The 24,475-nt window shown below is 42.1% G+C and overlaps 1 protein-coding gene across 1 annotated transcript in view; it reads right to left on the reverse strand.

The window, feature by feature from the left end:
* xpnpep2 (X-prolyl aminopeptidase (aminopeptidase P) 2, membrane-bound) overlaps positions 1–24,475 on the reverse strand; it is a 72,553-nt gene that overhangs the window by 28,676 nt on the left and 19,402 nt on the right. Inside the window, exons 8-13 of the mRNA XM_078412409.1 lie at positions 24,266–24,367; positions 21,327–21,408; positions 14,679–14,874; positions 12,293–12,382; positions 5,275–5,384; positions 4,437–4,514 (exon numbers count right to left, since the gene is read on the reverse strand). Of these exons, the coding sequence (XP_078268535.1) occupies positions 4,437–4,514; positions 5,275–5,384; positions 12,293–12,382; positions 14,679–14,874; positions 21,327–21,408; positions 24,266–24,367 (658 nt within the window). The remainder of the gene's footprint in view (positions 1–4,436; positions 4,515–5,274; positions 5,385–12,292; positions 12,383–14,678; positions 14,875–21,326; positions 21,409–24,265; positions 24,368–24,475) is intronic.

Below are 24,475 nucleotides of genomic sequence, written 5' to 3' on the forward strand. Positions count from 1 at the left end.
GAGAGGGAACAATAGATTAGCTATGATTGAATGGTGGAGCAGACTTGATGGACCAGATAGCCTATATCTGTGCCTATGTCTGAATTTATGTTCGGTAGTGGCAGGTGAACGGCTTTTAGAGGAGCACATGGATATGCAAGGGCTGGAGGAAGATGGATCACATGCAAGCAAGGAAGATTAGTTCAACTTGGCATCATGTTAGACGCAGATCTTATGTGTTGAGGGGTCTGTTCTTGTGTTGTACTGTTCCATCTTCTTTGGCTCGCTGAGTAATGCTAAACCTTGAATATATTTTGATCCAAGGGCTTAAATCCATTTTAAGAAGGGAGAAAAATAAACAAAGAATCAGGTGAAAAAGAGAATACACCATGATTGGAAAACATCAAAGCTGGTGCAGCAATAGCCTTGCAGTTGGTGGGGAATATTTGCAAATAGGAAACTAACCAAAGATAATTGATTGACACAAAATGCTGGAGTAACTCAACGGGCCAGACAGCATCTCTGGAGAGAAGAAATGGGTGACGTCACCCATTCCTTCTCTCCCGAGATGCTGCCTGTCCCGCTGAGTTACTCCAGCATTTTGTGTCTATCTTTGGAGTAAACCAGCATCTGCAGTTCCTTCCTACACAAAGCCAATTGATAATTGGCATGAAAGTAACATAACTTGCATCCCAAACAAGGTTTAAAAAAATGTTGGCAGGAGGCAGGACAAAAATGACTGCCTAATTGTGAACAGTTCCCACAAGTGAGCCAGGAACTGGCCAGGAACATTTACAGGTTTGAGAACACTGCTCGTCTCCTTCCCAACATCACTTGTGGGGGGTGTGGGGGGTGTGGGGTGGGGTGGGGGAAACCTTTCCTTTTTAGGTTTCTTCCTCACGGCGCGGGGCGCGGCTCGGCCGCGGGCCTTCCATCGCCCGTGGGGCCTTCCATCGCCCACGGGGCCTTCCATCGCCCGGTGCGGCTCGGCCGCTGGACTTTACATCGCTGGTGCGGCGTGGCCGCGGGACCTAACATCGCCCGGCGCGGCCGCAGGACGGTTCAGCGCCAGGGGTGGCTTGGCTGCGGGGCCTTCCATTGCCCGGCGCGGCTCGGCCGCGGGACTTTACATCGCTGGTGCGGCTCGGCCGCGGGACCTAACATCGCCCGGCGCGGCTTGGCCGCGGGACTTAGCAGCGCACGGTACGGCCGCGGGGCCTTCCATCGCCCGGCTCGGTCACGGGACGTTTCAGCACCCGGTACGGCTCGGCCGCGGGGCCTTCAGTCGCCCGGCTCGGCCGCGGGACTTTTCAGCGCCCAGTGCGGCTCCGCCTAGGTCGGTCGGGGACGAGCTGTCTGTCCGTGGGCGTGGGGAAGAGAGTGGAAGTTTTGTTGCCTCCATCGCAGTGAGGGGGTGTTTGGAGTCACTGTGATGGATGTTTGTGTTGGGGTCGTGTGTCTTGTGTTCTTTTTTTTGTGTGACTGCTGGAGATGTAATTTCGTTCGGTACAGGACTGTGCGGGTCGGTCGGGGACGAGCTGTCTGTCCGTGGGCGTGGGGAAGAGAGTGGAAGTTTTGTTGCCTCCATCGCAGTGAGAGGGTGTTTGGAGTCACTGTGATGGATGTTTGTGTTGGGGTCGTGTGTCTTGTGTTCTTTTTTTTGTGTGACTGCTGGAGATGTAATTTCGTTCGGTACCTCGGTACCGAATGACAAATAAAGCTCTGTATTCTCTGTATTCTGTATTGTCATCTGGCGCCATCTGCAGGGGATTTGTAATGTCCAGTAATAGACAGATTGATCAGACACAAGATCAGGCAGCATCCCTGGAAAAACATGGATGGGTGACGTTTCACGTTCATCAGACAGGATTAACAAAGTACACCGCATTCAGGACCTTGCAGAATTGCACAGTAGACAGGACCTTGCGGAATTGCACAGCAGACAGGACCTTTGCAGAATTTCACATCAGACAGGACCTTGCGGAATTATACAACAGGCAGGACCTTGTGGAATTGCCCAGCAGCCAGGACCTTGCAGAATTACACAGCAGACAATACCTTGCAGAATTATATAGTTGACAAGACCTTGCAAAATTTCACATCAGCAGACAGGACCTTGCAGAATTACACTTCAGCAGACAGGACTTTGCTGAATTACACTTCAGCAGGCGGGACCTTGCCATCAGAGCTCAGGGAGTTGGCAAGCAAGATCATATTTTCAGATGAAGACAAAGTAAGTGTGAAATAACAAAAAAGCGCAACTGAAGGTCCAGTTTGTGGTCCCAGTCAGCCAAGTATAGGCTACCTTTTACACATCGGCTGGTGATGTGAAACGTACTGCATGAAAGGGTGGAAGCAAACACATGTCAGTGACTTTGGGAAGAGAGCATTTGAAGGAGGTAAATATGCCTGTGAGGAAAGAGCAAGGAACTGGGATTAATTAATTCTACCACAGAAATAATTGAAACTGATGTTTCCCTCAGATTTAAATCATATCATATCATATCATATATATATACAGCGCGGAAACAGGCCTTTTCGGCCCACCAAATCCGCGCCGCCCAGCGATCCCCACACATTAACACTATCCTATACCCACTAGGGACAATTTTTTACATTTACCCAGTCAATTCCAAAAAAATAGTGCAAATTTGGTTAAGAAATATGAGAGAAAAAGGCCAATAGCATAGTTTGATTTGACTTGATAAAATGAGCTGAATATTACCATGGTAGCACTATTGGCAAGGCTTGCACTTGCTTGTGGCCTTTTTAAGGTATTTTTAAATTGGATTGTGTGACCAGTGCGTCATCCAAATGACAGGTGCTCTTTGACAGGTGCTTGGAACCTGTTTGAACAGGGCTAACAATTGGTGGTCTCCTTAAACAATCAAATTGAAGATTTTGCATTGAGCAGCGTAAAATGTGATCCTGGAAGTGTGAATTAGAAGTTCTAATTCAAAAGCAAATCATACATAGAAAGCAAAGGAAAGAGAGTAAAATAAAGATTTAGTTGTGAGCAGGTAGACAAAATAGTAGTGAAGGAATGAGATTTCAAAACTAATTTACAGTGCCAGGAAGGTTGTTTGGATGTACATTGGGCCATGTGCCAGAAGTCCCTCCCTTCCCCTCCGCCTGTGAAGTTATGAAAGCTGGAAACCTTGGGTTGAGGAGACAGGGGTCGAGTTTCATCTGTTGTGAAAGTTATCAATGCCATTCAAAGGTGTTTAGGAAAATAACTGCAGATGCTGGTTCAAATCGAAGGTAGACACAAAATGCTAGAGTAACTCAGCGGTCAGGCAGTATCTCAGGAGAGAAGGAATGGGTGACATTTCGGGTCAAGACCCTTCTGCAGTCTGAAGAAGGGTCTCGACCCGAAATGTCACCCCTTCCTTCTCTCCTGAGATGCTGCCTGACCCGCTTAGTTACTCCAGCATTTTGTGTCTACCTTCGATTCAAAGGTGTTTGGAAGGCTTGCCTTCATTGGACAGGGTGTTGAGTGCAGCAATTGACACATCATGTTACAGCTTTATAAGGTGGCGGTAAGGACACATTTGTAGTTCTGTGCAGTGTTCTGGTCGCACTGCTATAGAAAGCATGTCATTAAATTAGATCTGAGAGGTAACTTTTTCTCACACAAGGAATGTGTATATGGAACGAGCTGCCAGAGGAGTGATAGAGGTGGGTACAATTACAACATTTGAAAGATTTTTGTAAGGTCTCTTTTAAATAGAAAAGGTTGGGAGGGATATCAGTTAAATTCAGTTTAGTTTGTTGTCACGTGTACCGAGGTACAGTGAAAAGCTTACATTGTGTGCTAACCAAACAGTATAAAGGCAATACATGATTACAATCGATCCATTTCCACTGTATAGATACATGATAAGGGAATAACGTTTAGTGCAAGGTAAAGCCAGCAAAGTCCAATCAAGGATAGTCTGAGGGTCACCAATGAGGTAGATAATAGTACAGCATTGCTCTCTGGTTGTGGTAGGATGATTCAGTTGCCTGTTAACAGCTGGGAAGAAACTGTCCCTGAATCTGGCAGTGTGCGTTTTCACACTTCTATACCTTTTGCCTGATGTAGAGGGGAGAAGTGACCAGAGTGCAACCCATCCTTGATTATGCTGCTGGACCAGGTGAGCATATGCTGTGGATATGGGTCAGGTGCAGGCAAGTGGAACCAGCTAGATCAGGCCATTTGGTTCGGCATGTTTCCGCACTGTATAGCTCCATGCCTATGACTCTATGTGCCCAACTTTGTGATGTTTCAGTTCAAATCACTGAAGCTGCACTTTCCTTCAGAACTGGCAGCTACAGCCACCAAGCAATGCCCTGTGTGGAAACACAATACTAGTGAATCATACCTGTCGCCCTAGTGAGCTGATCTATTTCAATCAAGTGGTCACGTCAGAATCAGTTTTTATTTATCCTGACAGCCCAGGTTCCTGTCCACTGACCTGTAGTGTGCAAGAGCTGCGTTCAACCCACTGGCTGAGATGGTCTCGAAGCTGGGTCCTCTGGAATTATTCTGCTCACTGTAAAGGAGTAGGAGAAATGAATCCTCAGTTGATAACACAGTAAAATTATTTTCACTTATCCAAGATCTGAAAATTTTAGTTGATAATTATGGGGCTTAGAAGTTTCATTCATTTACGTGCTTCCTCTGTCCACTATTTTAAACGGGTGACGACAATACATTAAGATAATTCAAATATTGTATTGTGTTAAAATAGTAGATAATTTTAATGATAACATTACCACCACTCGATTCTGGGATTATACTGATATCATTACAATAAATCCTCCAATTTTTTTTCTCTTGGAGCTAAAGACTAAGTCCCCTCAGAAATGTCTCTGATAAAAAGGAAAAACTGAAACATATCACAGTGGGATGAGAGTTTAGACTTCACCTGCCATAGTCTGTGCATTCATACTGGCCTTTCACTGTATTTCCATAAAACAAATGATTACATTGCAAATAATAGGATTCATTACCTCAAATGCTTTTTAGTAGTTATAATATCTCAGTAAAATAAATTATGTGCAAAGATTTTGTTTGGGTATATTGAGTCTTCCACAGACTGAAGAAGGGTCCCGACCCGAAACATCATTTATCCATTTTCTCCAGAGATGCTGCCTGACCTGCTGAGTTACTCCAGCATTTTGTGTCTATCTTTGGTATAAACCAGCATCTGCAGTTCCTTTTTATTATATTTTAGTGCCAACATTGGAACTGGGAATCATCCAACGCGCACATCATTTTATTTCCACATGAAGTTTCTATAGGGTTTTTACCTGCGCAACTTGTTTACATAATGTGCACCTGAGAGCTCAGTCTCGGTTCCTTTTGGAACATTTTTTTCCAGCCACACAAAGTAACTAATGACAGCGACTGCATCACGCACCTGAGGAAAATAGCAGCTGTAAAGGCAAGTATATCATAATTATCCCAACTTTTCCTATCCCTTAAAGGAATACCAATGTTGTTATCCCTATCTCTCCTGCTATCATCAACAACACAATCGCAATCCCGCTCTCTCAGTCCAGAATTGAAATGGACTTTCCCAGCCCTTTAATGGCTTCCTCCTATGCAAAGAAATTACTCTGACCATTTTGCCAATCTGTTAGTAGAGTCAGAGTCTTACAGCGTGGGAAAAGACCCTTTGGCCCAACGTGCCCACACTGGCCAACATATTCCATCTACACTAGCCCATCCTGCCTGCGTTTGGCCCATATCCCTCTACACCTGTCCTATCCATGTACCTGTCTAAATGTTTCTTAAATGTAAGTAGTTTACCAGACTTTAAAAGAATGCACACTGCAATTTTTACATGAGCGAATTAATCAAATCATTCATCAGCAAGTAACGCTGAAAATAACTTCAAAGCACCCTCCCATCCGTTGTTTTTCTGGGTGGATATGATGAGGATGCAGGAAATGCATAATTGAAGTTAAATCATAATAGTTTTGCTGGGATTATCTTGTTGTGAATACTTCCTCTGCTTCAGCTGCTTTGTGAAAGTCATTTGTACGAGTTATGGACACATCTAATTTCCCAAGCAGGGTTTCAGTTTTATACATAATTCATTGACTTGTTCATTAATTACAAAACAACAAAAAGGTCAGCAATCTTAAGGTATCGATTAGGTGCAACCTGATGAACCCCTGATATAAACTGATATTTCAGTATTGTACTCCGGGAGTGCTGCATTGTCAAAAGGACTTAGGGAACATTCAGTTCAGAGTAAAATAAATTCATACTACTTTTAGGTTTGGTAAGGATGTTTATAAGTAGAAATTACATTTCTTTACCAGTCTCTACATATTTATCGCACAACTGGTGTAAGAGTTAATTCTGTAGCAACCATTTTGTGCTAACTGGAAACCATTTTGTGCTAACTGTGGCATACATTTTGAGCTGAATATGCTCTTTAAGCTGAATATGTTCCCGTGGGAAGTCGGCCTTCACGGTTCCAGACACCTGCAGATAAGAAGTTGCTTCTCGGGGTTTAGAAGTTGTTTTTCATGGTTTATCGAGAACTGGATGTTCCAATGCTCTGAGCCAAATCCAATTGTGCCTCCTTATCACACAATGGTGGACTCTTTGGTATGCAACCCCTTTACTCCTCTGTACTCCTGTTTGACTCCCCAACACAATTAAAGCAACTCTATTATGGGAACTCTACTATGGATCTGTTGAAACTGCTTTATGCTATGTAACCATGGAAAATTACTGCATGTGCTTTGTGCTGCTTTCAACTGTATAAATACTGACTGTAATCTGTGTATTCTTTGAGAGGACAGAAGCAGGTGCTTGAGTGAACAACAGTACACTCGGGTCTCTGTGTCTTCTCCCACCGGTGTTAAAGTAAAAAGTTTTAACTGAGTCTTGTGTTCTTTGAATTATTTCATAGATAAGTTTAGGTGACTTTCACATTTGGCATAGTCGGCAGGATCTCATTGGGACGGACGACAAGGACAAATAAGTGGCAACAGTGAAACGGAGACTTCAGAGGGGGATTTTGCGCAATCCCGGTCCACGACATCCGGCTCACTGGAAGATTGCGGTCCTTCGCCCGAGGTCGATCTGGTTCCCCAACCGAGATCCAAAACGAACACAAGCAAGGGAATTGAGGTAAGAGTCTTTATCGCATGAGTCTGTGGTCTGGGTAAATTGAAGAGTAATTTCATAACGTGGTATAGTGATCGAGTATCAGGCCAGGAATGGGACAGGCTATGGATAAGAGCGACGGTGGATCGCTGGTACAGCATATGTGTTTTTTGGATCCAGGGAAAAGTAAGGATTTTAGGCAATTGTCAGCGACTCTGACAAAGCGGCTAGGTGGTGATGCCTGGCCGGCAGGGGGATCATGGAATATTGAGACTTTAAAAAGGGCAGAACAATTAATGTGGGAGCGAGATGCGGGAAAGAAATGGACCATTGGTGATAGAGTTAAAAATCGCACAGACAGAAAACAGACGATGCAATTTGTTGCAACTAGTACAGAATCCTCAGAATGAGCAACCTCCCATTCCACTGGCTGTCACATGGAAGCCGACAGACATGGCCCTCATGTTCAAAAGACAATTACCATGAGTTTGCGGCCAAGTGCGGAGAAGTCTCGGAGGCAGAGAGAGGAATTGGGCCCCCGATGTAAGTAGTTTGCTTTACTGCATCGGTTTCCTCTGATCTGTCATCTGATGACGAATTGGCCATTCGCTAACTCCTGTGTGATGTCTTAACGAAAATAGGTCAGTCTGGCGAATACTGGAAGAGGTAGATATTTTGGTCAGTGATTGATATCTCTGGGAGTCGACTAACATTGTATGATATTGGTATCAATACCACTGGTCAGGTTTCGGTCCTGAGAGTGTGGGTTACAGTCGCTGTAAGGTTGGGTCCAGTTGTGGTGTGAAGGTGTTGTGAGGTTGTGGTATGAGCTTGTGTGAAAGTGTTGTTGTGGGAGGTAATAAGATTTTGGACGTTTGGAATGCGACTGTGTAAAATTTGTGCCATTTGCAATGCACTGTGTCGAATTATCAGTAAGCAAAATGGGTCATTGTTTGGATACACAACTGAATCTAAAACAGTGCTTTGCAAATCTTATGTGGACGAAATTGGTAAGTGAATTCGGCCATTGGAAGGAACTAAGGCTTTGGATGTTGTTGAAATGAATAAAGGAAGTTTCGGTGTTGTCAAGTTGGTAAGAGAATATTTTAAAATTGGGATTTAAAGTTGGGAATAGAATTACTGAAGGGGGAGTGGCTAAATCAGCCGGAGTGTTAAAGAAGGAATGTGCTCATGAGAAACGTTTGAGACAGAAGTCTGGTAAGACCCTGATGGGGTCTGGGGATATTGATGTAAGCGGATTACGTAGTCCAATGGCTGGCCTTCCCCTAACAAAGGGAGAGGTTTTTTTTCTGATTTGGATGAATGGAATCACAGAATTTATATGGTTCCTAACTCCCCCATGTGTTGTCAGGACAGCAAACTGGAGTCAGCAGCTTTGAGCATTCTGCTCAGCCAGCTGAACTGTTTGTCCTAATGCAACAGAGCAGATTTCTGTTATAAAATGATCTGCCCACACAACAGGTCAAACACCGGTGAATGTAGGGAACCAATTAGGAAGCTAGAGAGGCGTCTCGGGGACAGCAGGTGGTTGTGCCTAAAATGATGGGCCAGACTAAAAGCTCAAATAAAAGCAAGTCTCCCTCGGAAAGGAATGCCAACCATCCAAGACGTCATTAAATTACAGGAGGACGCTCCTGACCGGGATAAGGTACTGTGGAAACAGCTCGGGTGTACAGTTGATTGTGAATCCAAACTGTGGACCACTCCTGCTGGACAGGCTTGTATATCAGATGATTTAGCAATGTGGGTTTTTGAATGTATACACTTTGCAACTCATTGTGGTGCTAAAGCAACCAGTGATATGCTTCTAGCCACATGCTGGCATCCACGGTTGCCATCTCCGGCTCAAGGTATTAGCAATGGAAACGGTGTACCTTGTGAGATGGGTAAAACACCATTGCCATGGGTTCCTTTGAGACCCTCCAGATGGGCTACAGTGAGCTGGAGAGATGTCAGTGTTATAAATAAGTATCATGCCTCAAAAGTCCAAGACAGGCCTTCAATCGGCTGACGTTCCATTCTCCAAATCCCTCCGGGTTATCATCATCACATTAGAGTACATCTCTTTGGCACAGGTGGTGAACGTGGTTCAGTTGGTCTGGCCTACACGTTCTTTCCTCCATCATACCTGGACTCAGCAAGGCTTTAAGACAGATGATCACCAGGTGCACTTTCATTATAAGCTAACCTCGTCTATTCTGAGGAGAGATTTCAGCACATAGTCTCCTGGTATTATGGACTCGTCCCTTTAAGTAACTGGTAGTGGCTTCTGTGCCTCTTGTACCCGGGAATGCAGGACTGGTAAAGCATGGGTTAATTGCTGTGCATAAATAATTAATTCATCGCTGAAGGCGTGTGGGTCAAAATAACTTCCACACACTTAATCATAATGTGCCCGTGACAACTCTATAATATCTACTTATATACACTCAAAGGGTCAATAGAAAATAGACAATAGGTGCAGGAGTAGGCCACTCGGCTCTTTGAGCCAGCACCGCCATTCAATGTGATCATGGCTGATCATTCAAAATCCGCACCCAGTTCCTGCCTCTAACGTGTCCAATCCCTTTGGACAATTTACTGTCTTTCCGGGATTATTTCATCTGCAAATTTCAAAATCTGAGGATTGTTTTAACGCCTCCTGGCGAATTTTTGGATGCCACCATGTCTCCTTTGCCACCCTGACCATACCCTCCTTACCAGCATGCATAAGGAAGTGTATATAGTTTAAAGGAACGGCAGAAAAGCATCAGGTACACAAATTTGCCCAAGAGGGGTAAGCCAGAGCCCTGTCAAGGAGTCAATGGCACAACCCTCTCATTTCCAAGATCGCGTCGCCCAGCAGAGGCATCCCCCTACATCACCCATGTCTGGCAAGGCCATTCTGCCCATTAGAATCTTTGGTTCTGTGGGAACATAGTGCAGGATTCGCAAGCTACGGTGCAGGCAGTGATGTCAGCAAAGGGCATTTCCCTGGAAATTTTAGTCGCAGCCACCCGGATGGGCATTGCACTTGATAATGGTCAGTTGTGTAGGGAGGGCTGGGGCTTGCAATAGGTTGATCACATAAAGCTGAAAAGGGGCAATCTTATAAAGAACGTCCAATGTCTGGTGCAGTGACTAGCACTGTTTTAGATTGCGGCATGCTTCTTCTTGTTGGGGTGAGAGAGTGAATTGCTGCGGTACCTTGGCGGAGGCAAGGGCGAGAGTAATTTAGTGTACACTCCCACGTCGGGGATCCACTCCGGCAGAAATTAACCAAGCCCAGAAAAACCCTCATCTGTTTAGGGGTGGTCGGGCTGGTGTGGTTCCCAAAGGGTTTTCCATCGTACCCCCTCGGTTGGATGCAGGATAGCGGACGTTAGAGTGAACACATCTCCTGCGACTGCTTCGTACATGGTTAATGTTGATCTTATACAATTCACAAATCCAAACAAAATCTGGGGCATTCTTAGAGAGTATCATCATTTCCTGCAACTTCCACGGCGTGTATACATGCACCACTGCCTGCGCCCCATTCTGTCCTGCTAATGGATTTGGCATTGCTCTCAGTAGCATTCTCTTTTTAGTCGTTTTAGTTTCCTGCTGGTTCTCAGCCTCGCGTTTCCTTTGCTCTTCGTTGCACTCTCTCACTGATGAATTCAATTACTGCTGCTCCTTCCTCTTCTGCCTCAGCCCTTCCCCTCCTTTCGTCCTCCTTTTCAGTTTCCCGGTCGCTATCGGTATCATCTTCCTCTGGGGATGCCCTTCCCTGTGGGGGTGCCGATGCCCCCCCCCCGATGGGATCTTAGTGGGGCAGTTCCTGCTCTTGGGGACAGGTGGCGAGGGGCATATGGGAGAGGTGTTCTACACCATTCCCAATTTTCCCAATTTACTCCTCATCCCCCTCTTCTATAAACAGGGTCGCCATGCCAGACAAGGAGTCCTCGGGGTTATTTCGCTTAGGTTTCCATTTTTGCATTACCAATTGTTTACAATCCTGTTGGCCAACTGCATTTTTTTTTCCTCCTGATCATCATGCCATTGGCACTCTGCCAATAATACATCCCAACCTTTCAATATGCCTTCCTTCGTGCGTAACTCTATCCCTCTATGACTTGCATTATTCATCCAACTTCATGACGAAACTCCTTCCACACCCCTTGTGCCTAATATTTCCATTCCTCAATTAATTTCTTCCATTTTCTCTCTCTCTAATATTTCCATTCCTCAATTAATTTCTTCCATTCTCTCTCTCTCTCTCTCTCTCTCTCTCTCTCTCTCTCTCTCTCTCTCTCTCTCTCTCTCTCTCTCTCTCTCTCTCTCTCTCTCTCTCTCTCTCTCTCTCTCTCTCTCTCTCTCTCTCTCTCTCTCTCTCTCTCTCTCTCTCTCTCTCTCTCTCAGCAGCTGCTCCGCCTGCTTACTGACTTCAGTCAGCCTACTATCACCTTAAGAATATATCAAGGGTTAAAGGACATGGCTCAGCAGGATAGCTGCAGCTGTTTCAGAAGCAACTACTCGAGTTCCACTAAGACCAAGAAAGTGAATCACATCATTCCAGTTCTGAGGTCTCACACTTGCATCCAATCTGTCAAATAATTAATTTAAAAATACTACTGTGATTCATAAAGCACTGAATGGTTCAGGGCCAAAATACATTTCTGAACTTCTGTTACACTGTAAACCATCCAGACCTCCCAGGTCTTCTGGGACAGATCTGCTCTCTGTCCCCAGAGTCAGAAGTAAACCTGGAGAAGCAGCGTTTAATTTTTTATGCACCACATATATGGAACAAACTCCCAGAAAACTGCAGGTTCGCTGCAACACTCAGTTCCTTTAAATCGAGGCTGAAGACTTCTGTTTGACGCTGCCTCTTATTAAATCAAATAATTATTCATCCTTACATTGCACTGTAACCTTTAGAAGAGGCTTTATTATCCCTTGTCAAGTGAGCCTCAATCCATTTACTAAACTCATCTACAATAACTTATGCCTCAAATGGTGTTAAAGTAAAAAGTTTTAACTGAGTCTTGTGTTCTTTGAATTATTTCATAGATAAGTCTAGGTGACTTTCACACTGGTATTTCTGAATCTCCCACCAAAGTAAAATCAATTTGCATTAATTATTCGGCATGACATCTTGGATTTCAGATCCCAGCTCAACCACCCTACACAGTGGCTTCAAGTTCTTTTTGTACTTACATGGGCTTGTTTCATCCCTCTCTGCTCTGTTGCATCCTTAGTAGCCTTGGAAATTTGAACTGGAGAGTACCTATCAATGAGTAATTTTGACTGCAAAAAATGGAAAATTACATCAGTTACTGATTTTGAGACCTACAACCATGAGGTAGAATTTGTAATTTTAAAACTAGAAATGAATTAGCATGAAACTTTTTTTCTATTGAATGGAAATGAGACCTAATCTGAATCCAAATATTTTTTTTCATACGATTTCAAAATATTTGTTAGGTTGCAGCCTTGAAGCATATGTAATGTTAATGTGAACATTACTTGTCACCATAAGGCTGTCACCCTATTAAGGATTGTGTCATCTGATGAACTGCTCTTTGGGCTGCATCAAAGTTTATAGACGGTTCCAAAGACAGCTAGTGAAGAGCTCTTGAATGTGACATGTTGAATTCCTGGTGCCAAACTTTAGACATTTATACAACGCGGAAACAAGCCCTTTGGCCCACTAAGTTCACGCCGACCAGCGACCACCCAATACACTAACACTATCCTACACACTAGGGACAATTTACAATTTTACCAAAGCCAATTAACCTACAAACCTGGTGGTCTTTGGAGTACGGGAGAAAACTGGAGCACCCGGAGAACACCCGTGCGGTCACAGGGAGAATGTACAAACTCCAGGTCTCTGGTACTGTAAGGCAGCAACTCTACCTCTGCTCCACCCTCACTTGTATACTAAGGCACTGATAACACACACTTCACAATTTTGAAATATAATATTCTTCATTCTTTAAATATCATGGCTTCTGACACATGTTGAACTAGAATAATTTGGAATGTAATTTTGTCTCATGTTTGATACATTGGGGTGTATCCCATCAGAAGAAGATAGGTCTCGACCTGAAACGTTATTCATTCCTTCTCTCCAGAGATGCTGCCTGACCCGCTGAATCACTCCAGCATTTTGTACATGTCTCTCTCGCCACTGATGCTGCTCGACCTGCTGACCTCATTTTCTGTCTGTATATTTCAAATGTTCAGTGAATTCAATGTCATTATAACTTTGAATAATGCAGTAAATGGATGATTAACTTCCAAAAATGGACATAGATGTGGGAGTGAGGATGAAATCACAAAGGTAAATAAATTAAGCCACAGATGGATGGATTTAGAATGAAGGAAACAATCTTGGTGTCAATTTGCTGCAATATTTTCATACCAATGGAGTTACGAAAAGGTAAAGCTGATGGGAAAGCAGAATATTTTGCAAGAGTGGATTGCAAAATGAAGGTTGTGAAATTGGGAAGGAAATTTAGAACAACATTCAGGCAGAAATAATCTGAAGCGTGAGAAAAACGTGATATAGATTCAGATCAGTCATTCACAGCTCAGAAAATTTCACTAATCAAAATGATAAACATTAAAATAAGCACAATGGAACAATAATGAAATGAATTTATCTTTCCCATTTTTTGTTCAGCACTCCATCAAGTATGGAAGAGACAGATCAGAGAATTGATTGCAGAGTATGTGTTTATTTATATTTTTTATTTTAGCAAAATAGAATGCATATATCCGCTCTGTCTGCTACTTTAATTCTCCATCTCATTCTGACCTATCTGTCTGTAACAATAGACAATAGGTGCAGGAGGAGGCCATTCGGCCCTTCGAGCCAGCACCGCCATTCAATGTGGTCATGGCTGATCATTCTCAATCAGTACCCCGTTCCTGCCTTCTCCCCGTAACCTGTTTCCTGATACAATGAGGCTCACTTCAAGCTTAAGGAACACCTCATCTGTAAACACAGCAGTTTCCAGAGTCAATACTGACTTCTCTAACGTTAGTTTTTTGAAAGTTATATTTAATTTCTCTCATTAAAATTTGGGCCTATGCAAAGGTTGGCACTACTGCCTGAACACACGGCACAGAAGTGCATCTGGTAGTCGTTATCTCATAGCGCTAGAGACCTGGGTTCGATCCTGACCAGGGTACGATCTGTGTGGAGTTTTCACATTCTCCCTGTGACCATGTTGGTTTCCTTGTTTCCTCCCACATATCAAATATGTGCAGGTTTGCAGGTTAATGGGCCTTTGTAAATTTCTGATGAGAAAGTGGGATAACATAGAACTAGTGCGAATGGGTGATCGATGGTCAGTGTGGACTCGGTTGGCTGAAGCACCTGTTACCATACTAAACTAAACTAAACACCTGGATGCTGCAATCAACCACCATTTCAACTCAGAATATTACAGGAGAAAGGTGATGGTGAGAAATTTGGTTAAGAGGAGAGTGTGCAGTGATCTCAATATTGCAAATATTCAAGAAGTAGGAAGTATATTCAGTTTGTATTTGCAGAAGGATTTATTGAAAGTGCTTTGCAAAACTTTGAATTTACCTCAGGAATGACTTTATAAACACCATAGGTTGTGTATTTTTGACCGATCCAGATGGTAACGTTTCCTTTAGCATATTCTTCCACATTTTGTTGGATTTTGTCATAGGGCTTCAGTTGAACGCACTCAGCTGTGGTACAATGCGCATTCAAGTATTGTTTGATGTCTGGAGGCAGTCGTGATTCATTCACAAACAGTCTGGTCATTAAAATATATATTCAGAGAACAAAAAGAGCACCATGTATCAGTTTTAACCTGTCTGAGTTAGATAATTTATATTTGTCGTAAATTGTGTTATTTGCTTATATTAATATATTATCCTTGCCTCAATACTTGTACAAATATATACAATAGTTTTCAGTATTAAAGGTTGCATATTGTACAGTGACCAGAAACACTTAATTTTCCAAGATTATATAACCATAAGCATTTGTCTAATTTAGTTCCATCTTCTCTGGAAATATCCAGTCATATTGTGGGTTCACCAGGGAGTGGATGATTGGGACTGACCCAGTGCTTTCTGCTTTTTGTTTAGTTTAGAGATACAGCATGGAAACAGGGCCGTTGCCCCACCAAGTCCACGCCAACCATTGATCACCCATACACTAGTTCTATGTTATCCCCCTTTCGCATACTATACGCAAGGAGCAATTTACAGATGCCGATTAACCTAAAAACCTGCACATCTTCGGAATGTTGGAGGAAACCGGAGCAACTGGAAAAAACCCACGCAATCACAGGAGGAACGTGCAAACTCCACACAAGTAGCACCTGTGGTCAGGATCGAACCTGGGTCTCTGGCGCTGTGAGGCAGCAACTCGACCACTGCACCACTGTGCTCCCCATTGATTATATATTGAATTAACGTTGAATTGTTGTATGCCCAACCACACAGAGAAAAGGATGACAGAGACATTGTTTGAACTTATTGGAGGGTAACCCATCACAGTGATGTCAAACTAATGGATTACCTGAAATGGGAAGAAAATAAGAATAAAGGGACAATTTTTCACTTTTTTTTGTGTGTTCTTAATGTGATATGCTCAGATTATAAATAGTTAAGTCTAAACAATAATGCAAAGCAGCACTATTCCGATGCACTATTATAATACAGGAGAAGTGATTAAAATTAAAATTAAAATTGCAGATGTGGGAAATTTGAAATAAACTCTGAAACTGCTGGAAACATATGAGCAGATCAAACAGCATCTGTGGAACTGATGGGAAGTCTTTGACATAGAATGTTAACTCATTTCCTCTTTCCACAGGTGCTGCCTGACCAGCTATGGCATTTTCTGGTTTTCTTACAAGTATAGAAACTTCACCTCTTGAACATTGAGATTCAACCTGTGAAGACCTTGGGCATCAATTTACAGGAGTCCATTGTTGCCAGACAGAATATGAATGTGGTCATTACTTTGATCCAGATTGGGGGAGGGGGAAAGAAAGCACATGAGCTATTCTTGTTCAAATGATTGTTCAAATGTGGAGAGGGAGGCTGGTTATGTCAGAAAAGGATCCATTTGTGCATCTTCCAACCAGCCTTATCCTCAACTGGGAATGAGGGAAGAATTAAACAGTCATTGCCAGAAGTGGGACTGTAACGTATAGTTCCAGTTTTTAATAAGTACACCCTCATAGCGCCAGAGACCCAGGTTTGATCCTGATCTTAGGTACTGTCTGTGTGGAGTTTGCTTGTTCTCCCTGTGACTGTGTGGCTTTCCTCTGGGTGCTCTGGTTTCCTCCACATCACAAAGGTGTGTGGATTTGTAGCTTAATTGGCCTCTGTAAATTGCCCCTAGTGTGTAGGGAGTGGATGAAAAAGTGGGATAACATGGAACTAGTGTGAACGGGTGATCGATGGTCAGCATGAACTTGGTAAGTCATAGGGCCTGTTTCCATGATGTATCTCTAAACTAAAAAACAAAACTCTGTGATCCAGCAACTGGTTATTCCAGGCCATAAGCACCCCGCAGGATTCTGTAACCCAACTATTTTGTTCCATTACTGCAGATCATCGCTTTCAAGGAATACATTTTATACAGGCAAGCCTCACCAAAACACCCTTTGGATAGGGCAGACATAGGTTTCTAGTGATGGTACTAAGATATAAAGAGCTTTGCCGAAGACGGCAAAGATCGCAGAGAAATTTGGATGCTGCTCAGTTCACCACAGACCAGACTCCCCACCATTGACTCCATCTACACTTCACACTGCCTCAGAAAAGCAGCTAACATAATCAAAGCCTTTTCTAACCCCAGTTATTCCTTCTTCTCCCTGCTCCCATAGGGCAGAAGATACAGATGCTTGAACGTGCGAATCACCAGACTCAGGAACAGCTTCTTCCCCTCTGTTATCAGTACTCTGAACATTCCTTCCGTTAGCTAGGGTACTGGCCAATTCACTTCTACCGCTTTGTGGATATTGAACTTTGTCTCTAGCACTGATGCACCGACCGCAATGCTGAGAACTATCGTCTGCACTCTGTATCTTCCCCTTTGCTCTACCTATTGTACCCGAGTTTGACTTGATGATATTTATGTATAGCATATAGTTGATTGAATAGCATCAAAACAAAGCTTTTCACTGTACCTCATTATATGTAACAGTAATAGAATAAAAATAAATAAAAATATTAGCTTCGCATTAGTGTGGAGATGTTTATTGGATAGGGTTTGGGAAAGTAGAGCAACCTTCTATTACCAAACACTTAAGATGTCCCAAAATGAGGGGGCACTATTTGAAGTGGAAGAAATTGTGAAAATGTTGGTTTAAGAATTCTAGTGCACCCAAATTGTGTGCAATATAAACGTTGGAGTAGAATGTTTATGACCCACAACTATACAGTAAAGGCATACTCAAGGTTTGTACTAAAAGCCTTGAAACATCCGTGAAATTATGCTGCACCTTTCTGCAATAGAAAATGTGACAAAGCTGGGAGGTTGCAAGTTGTGCAGGGGACAGGATTGAGGAGAGTAGAAAGAAAGAGCCTAGACTAGAGGACAAAGATTGGGTTGTGGGGTTAAGTTGCTGAGAAAGGTAAATGCCTGCTTGGTGGAGAGTAGGAGAGTGATAATTTTCACTGAGGATTGGATCTATGAGGCAAGGAACAGGCTAGAGATCTCCACTGAAGATCAGGCCTGGGATAATAGACAATAGACAATAGGTGCAGGAGTAGGCCATTCAGCCCTTCGAGCCAGCACCGCCATTCAATGTGATCATGGCTGATCATTCTCAATCAGTGGGATATTTGGCAAGGTTTAGGGGTGCCGATGAGGTAATTGGCCTTGGGGATTGGGTGCCTAGGTCTATTGAAGTATTAGTGGGAGAACTATTGTTGGGGGTTAGATAGTGGAGAGGGCATTATTTGGGGGATCATGAAGGATCAGGACGTCAAAAGATCAGGGTACCTAAGTTGTGGTTTGTAGGGAGCGGTGGGGGGTTTGGATTGGAACTGGGTTGAGTATCAAGAAGGATCAAAGGTAAGGATGGGGCTGATTTTGCAAGAATCCCTATCCGGTACAGCATTAGTAAACTACAGATAGGCACAAAAACTCAAGACCCTTCTTCAGACAAGGGTCTCGACCCAAAACGTAACCTATTCCTTTTCTCCAGAGATGCTGTCTGACCCGTTGAGTTTCTCCAAATTTTTGTGCCTATCTATGGTTTACTGTGGATTAAACTCTTTGGTTTAAAAAAGCATCTGCAGTTCCTTCCTACACATTAGTAAACCATAGTTGTCTTGGGAGGCTCAAACAATGGTTGCTTTTGGAGCAGCTTAGACTAAGTCCCCCTGCATTGATCTAAAAATGGAAAAGATATCTTCCTTTTTGCGAAGGGTGTGAGCGCTGTCTAAGATATGCAAGGTTGACTCATACAGTAATGTATATGGTCAAATTTCTGGAATGAAACACAATGCATAGAAATGTTGCTGTTAAACTACACAGTAAATGAAATTAATTTTCAGTCGCATAATGCTGTAAAGAAAAAAAGCTATGCCAGTGAATTTCTAAGGTGTGGTGTCTTATTTATAAACACTGACTAGCAATGAATGGTTAAAGGTTAAACATTGGTTTCGCAAGTTACTTTGGGGAAGTAACGACTTGACTAAATAAAGGGGAATTAGTAAATGTATTCAAATTTCCAGAAACTGTTTGATAAGGGAGGATATAAAATGTTACAGAATAAGCTAAAAACTCATAGCGTTCGGGCAATGCATGGAGGACTGACTAGTTAACACAAATCAGGAATCAGGGTAAAAGGGTAATTATCAGGTTGCAAGCCATGACCTATCTCTCCACATCACTGTTTATATCTTGTTTCCCTTATCCCAAACCAGTCTGAAGAAGGGTCTCGACCCAAAACGTCACCCATTCCTTCTCTCTCTCTCTCTCTCTCGAGATGCTGCCTGTCCCGCTGAGTCACTCCAGCTTTTTGTATCTATCAACTAATTAATTGCCACTGTATTTCAGTGATGGATCTTCAAATATTTGCAATCTATATTAGTTACTTAGATGAATGGATCATTGGTGTTGTTGTCAAATTTAGTTTTGGCATGAAGTAAATAGTGAGAAGTTTGCAGAGCCTGTAATGATAAATTAAACGAGTGGGCAAAAGTTCACACATGGTGTATGATTTTGGCAAAAACAAGCTTATTCATTCGCGTTGAGGCTAGCTGCAGGCAATGGCACAGTTTCACATAAGGGATTATGCTGCCAGATTATGCTATCGAGAGACCCATCTAGAGAAAATAATTTTCTCCCTTTTTTAACAAGAAAATATTACTTTAAATGATCAATATTGAGTCTGTAAACCAACAGTTTGCACTAGGCCCTCTTCCTTGGCATAACTCTGATAAGCCTCTTCTAAGTTCTCTCCATCGCCTTGACATCCACCCTAAAGTGATGCCAATACAAAGCATTCTAATGAATCACCACTTCAACCGAGTAAAGTATCCAATTCACTTCCATGTTTGCCTCTTCTCTAGTCAATAAAGGGGAATTCCAGGACCCTCTGCTCATACTTTCTATCTTGTTTTCCATTATTTCAAACTTTTTGTATTAAATCAGATCTGCCATTTCTCTATTCTATTCAGGCCCTTCCAGACCCATAATAACTATGCCAGCTTGAGAAGTTAAATTTAAATTTAGTAAATCTAGAATTAAAAATCCTGGTATTAATAATAATGCCCATGAGTTTGTCAAGTAAACCTAGATAGATTACTTTAGGGAAGTACATCTGCTGTCCTTACTCAAGCTGGACTCAGTGTCTCTCCAGAACTATAACAATGTAGGTGATGGTACCTGAAATAACTCAGAAAACCTCAGCTGAAAGTCAGTAAGTGATGGTCAATAACTACTGGCCTAGCTGAAGATATCCACAACTTGTGCGTGAATTTAAAAAAAGACTTTTTACTATGAGACATTGTTTTTGATTGAGCTCAGAATTCAGAGGGACCCTCCCCAATACCTACAATTTCCACTCCAGTATGTGCACCTTTCTGATCTGGAAAAATATTGCTACTTTTTCAGTATCACTGGGTATAAATCCTAAACTCCCTACTGAAGAACAGTGAAAGTACCTTAAAATACCTTTGTTCAAAGACGTAGCTCACCAATAAATGTAGACTGTTGTAGCAATAACAGCACCTTTTGTATAAGTGCAGAAACACCTTCTACTGAACACTATTTACAGCGACATTTAGTTTTCTATTGAGCACAAAGTTCAGGCTTGCATTGCTCATGTAAATTGAGGATGTCAAGGTGGAAGTACGCCCTCATGACTAATCATTACGGAAATGATTAATGATTCACTTCTGTGTGTGTACAATATTTCAGTTTTTTATGCCACTTTGATGCACATCATTAGGGTGTTACTATGGCATACACAGGGGGCAATGCAGAATCCATTATGTACCATTATGTACGTTAAAGCATTATTGTGTGTGTTGTGTGTGTGTAATAAATGTGCTTAATTTGGAACTTTTAATGCAATCATTTAAATTCCTGTGCAGTATTTGGTTGTTTCTAAGTTTTGTTCAGTTGCTTATGATCATTTTTAGCTCAAAACAAAACATACATGCTGGAGTAACATACATGCTGGAGTAACATACATGCTGGAGTAACATACATGCTGGAGTAACATACATGCTGGAGTAACATACATGCTGGAGTAACATACATGCTGGAGCAGGACAGAGATAGATGATGTTTCAGGCCCTGGCCCTTCTTCAGACCAATTGTTGTAGGGAATGGAACGAAAGCTGCAAAACAGGTTGTAGTGATGCAAAGCCTGGCATGTAATAGGTGAATACATGTGAGGGAGCTTTGATAGACAGATAGGTGGACAAAGCATAGAGATGAAATGGAGACTAAAGGGTGTAAGATAAGAGGAATGAAATGTGAAGCCAGAGGATGGGTTATGGATGGAAGGAGTCGGGAGGGGAAAGGGGTGTTGGGATCGTCAGCTTTCTCCCATCCCCCCCCCCACCACCATCTCATCAGTCTGAAGAAGGGTCCTGACCCAAAACGTCACCCGAGTAACCACAGTACTCTGTGTGCATTTTGTTTTTGCAAACCAGCATCTGCAGTTCCTTATATCTCTACTTTTAACTCAAGTTGAGTTTAGCTGTCCCACAGTGTGAACATTACCTGATCCAATCTGCAGTCAATAATGTGTAAGATTGGAAGAAAGGATTGTATGCGATGTCGTTCCCTCGTAGGTTGAACAGCCCTGGATGAAAACGTACAGGAAAGTTTATCTTAATAACAAGTAGTATTCGCATAATTGCTAGAATTGATATATCATTTATTTGCTTTTTCATATTTTTCATTCTTATCCCCTTCCACAGAGAATGCCTTAATTGATCCTATGCTTGTAGCAACTCGGACAGCGACCAATCAGCCCATCAGCTCATTGCTGGCTCCATGGGAGCAATCCCATTAGTCACATCCCCTCTTTGCATATTTTCCCTATTATACCCACAACTTATACCTTCTAAAACATGCACATCAATATACCTTTGATTTTTTCTACATTTCCACATCTTTGATTTTTTCTACATTTTTCTAACCTATGCTAAGAAGTATTTTACACTTGCCAATTGACCTGCCAACATGTCTTTGGGGTGTGTGAGGAAACCAATGTGATCACAAAGATAACATGGAAAATAAACAGACAGTACCCCAAATCAGGACTGGAACTGGGTCCAAGGAACAGGAAGCAGCAGCAACAATTGGAGCATCGCTGTGCTGCTGACTGAATATAAATATAATGATCTATGGATTATCATTGAACCAAGCACATGTAAGTCACTTGGAGGGGGAGTCTGTTTGCAGATAGGCTTGCAAGTTTTGCTAATTCATGCTTAATTTGTTGAAAGATGAAATATGCCACATGAGTGCTAGAATAACTCGGCGGGTCAGGCAGCATCTCTGGAACAAAAGGATGGGTAACGTATAGGTTGGAAACCTTCTGTTTGAAAGGGAAACTATTTGGTGTGAAGATATAAAAGAAACCCCCGGGTATGCAGTACTTCATATTGATTCTCGGCATTAGCCCTGAAAAATACACGAGGGAATTCATTTCTGACATTTGCATGTGCTGAGATAAGCATTAGAGAGGCAATGAGGTCTCAGCTAAAACGCAGATCCTGTCATGTTTTATGTATCTTAGTCGACCACTGCAGCCAAATCTTATTGTAAATATTGCAACATGAATATAACAATCAATAAAGTATAGCCACAAAATGCTGGAGTAAATTATCATTGACCAAAGCACAGAAAACTGCTGTATCTGTGATCATATTAGACATGTGTGTCCTACCATTATAGATCTGGAAGTAGTGAGAGAAAAATAGCTTCTCTATGGGAACCCCCAAAAGATTAATGTGAAAATTATTCTTCAATTCCTAGAAATTTTGCCCATTTTGATGGGAAAAGGATACAGGGTCTGAGGGGTTTCAATGGGTAAAATTGATAACTTTGTGAAGTCAGGAGGAGCCAAAGAGCCAGACATGGTCAGCTTGAACCTTTAATTTCATGGACCGTGACTGACGTTATCTCTTCCTGCGCATCAGACCTCTACGATTGTATGTGCAACCATTGGACAAAATTTTCAGCCACTTCCTGGGAATTTAAATAAGGCTTAATTAATCTAATTAATTAGCCTTTACTGATCCAATGTTAAAATCTGGCTCTGAAACATTCTCGCACGGGTGGCAGTTTGTGAATAAGGTCCTTCTTTTCTCAGCCAGGATCTTTGAAAACAAATATGATGTGGCCATCACAAGCCTGGGTCAGTTCAGGTTACAATTACATGATACACAACTCAAGGTTAACACGTTTGGATGACATTTCACCGAAGTCACTCGCTTCTTTAAATAGCAAGCAGAACGCCTTTTTATCATTGAAGATAGATACAAAAGCTGGCATCGCTGGACAGCGATATGAACATTGACCTCTAACTTCAAGTAACCCTTGCTTTCACCCTCTCTCCATCCACCCCCCTTCCAAGTTCTCCGACCAGTCTTACTGTCTGACTACATCTTATTTCTGTTTGCTTTGTTGTCAACTTCTCCCAGCAAACAGTGATCTATTCTACATTTTCCTTGATCTCCATTCCCTTTGTCCTATTTTAACACCTTACATCTCCTCATCTATGTATCTCCCTCTCCCCTGACAAGAGTCTGAAGAAGGGTCTCGACCCGAAACCTCACCCATTCCTTCTCTTCAGAGATGCTGCCTGTCCTGCTCAATTACTCCAGCATTTTGTGTCCATCTCTGAGCATCTCTGGAGAAAAGTATTAGGTGACGTTTCTTCAAACCTGAAACATCACCTATTCCTTTTCTCCAGAGATGCTGCCTGACCCGCTGAGTTACTCCAGCATTTTGTGTCAATTTTCGGTGTAAACCAGCATCTTCAGTTCCTTCCTACCTATTTACCACTATTGCCAACTGTGGTTTTGAGCCTACATTTAAATTGTATAATAAAAATAAATCTAATGATTTAAAGAATTACTGAGAAGTTATTGTAGAAAAAAAGTGAAATGTTATTTACTCCAATCCTCTTCATGAAACAGTTAAATTAGAATCCAATTTGAGATTGTTAATTATAGTTTAAAAAATATTTGACTTCATTCAACAATACTTGTTTTCATTTTATTTTTAATTCTTTCAAAGTAGATTCTGATATAAATCAAGTTACTATGCAAAAGTAGTCAGCAGTAAAATTAGTTCTAATAATAGAATGATAATTAGAAAAAAAATGATGAAATGCTGTATTCATTAAAGTAAGGGAAGTAAATTTGACCACTTAGTATAAGTAGCAAGTGTCCAGACATGAAACGTCACCTATCCATGTTCTCCAGAGATGCTGCCTAACCCGATGAGTTACTCCAGCATTTTATGTTCCTGCCAGATTAAAGTTCTGGAAACGTCAACATTGTGTATAAATTCAAGCCCCACCAAAGAATATTTATTCATTCACAGAATGCTCTACATATCCAATAGCCCGTATTTGTTCATTATAATTTATCTCAATTTTTTTCTAAAATGAGAAAAAGATATTTATCTAAAGGAATAGCTCTCACATGCACTTTCATCCAGTGCCGAGATTAACAGTGCCGTTGGCTGGTAAAGGTTATATTTCATCTGTGCACGGATTTCTTCCACCTTTTCTTGCCATGTTCTTCCTGCAATGCAATGTACAAATGATTAAAAGCTCCCACTCCTGTATGTATTTGCAGTTCAATACAATCAGGTCTTAAAATGAAAGGGTTGCTCTTAAGCAGGATTTCATC

Source organism: Rhinoraja longicauda, chromosome 15 (assembly GCF_053455715.1).
Source record: "Rhinoraja longicauda isolate Sanriku21f chromosome 15, sRhiLon1.1, whole genome shotgun sequence".
NCBI classification, from domain to species: domain Eukaryota; kingdom Metazoa; phylum Chordata; class Chondrichthyes; order Rajiformes; family Arhynchobatidae; genus Rhinoraja; species Rhinoraja longicauda.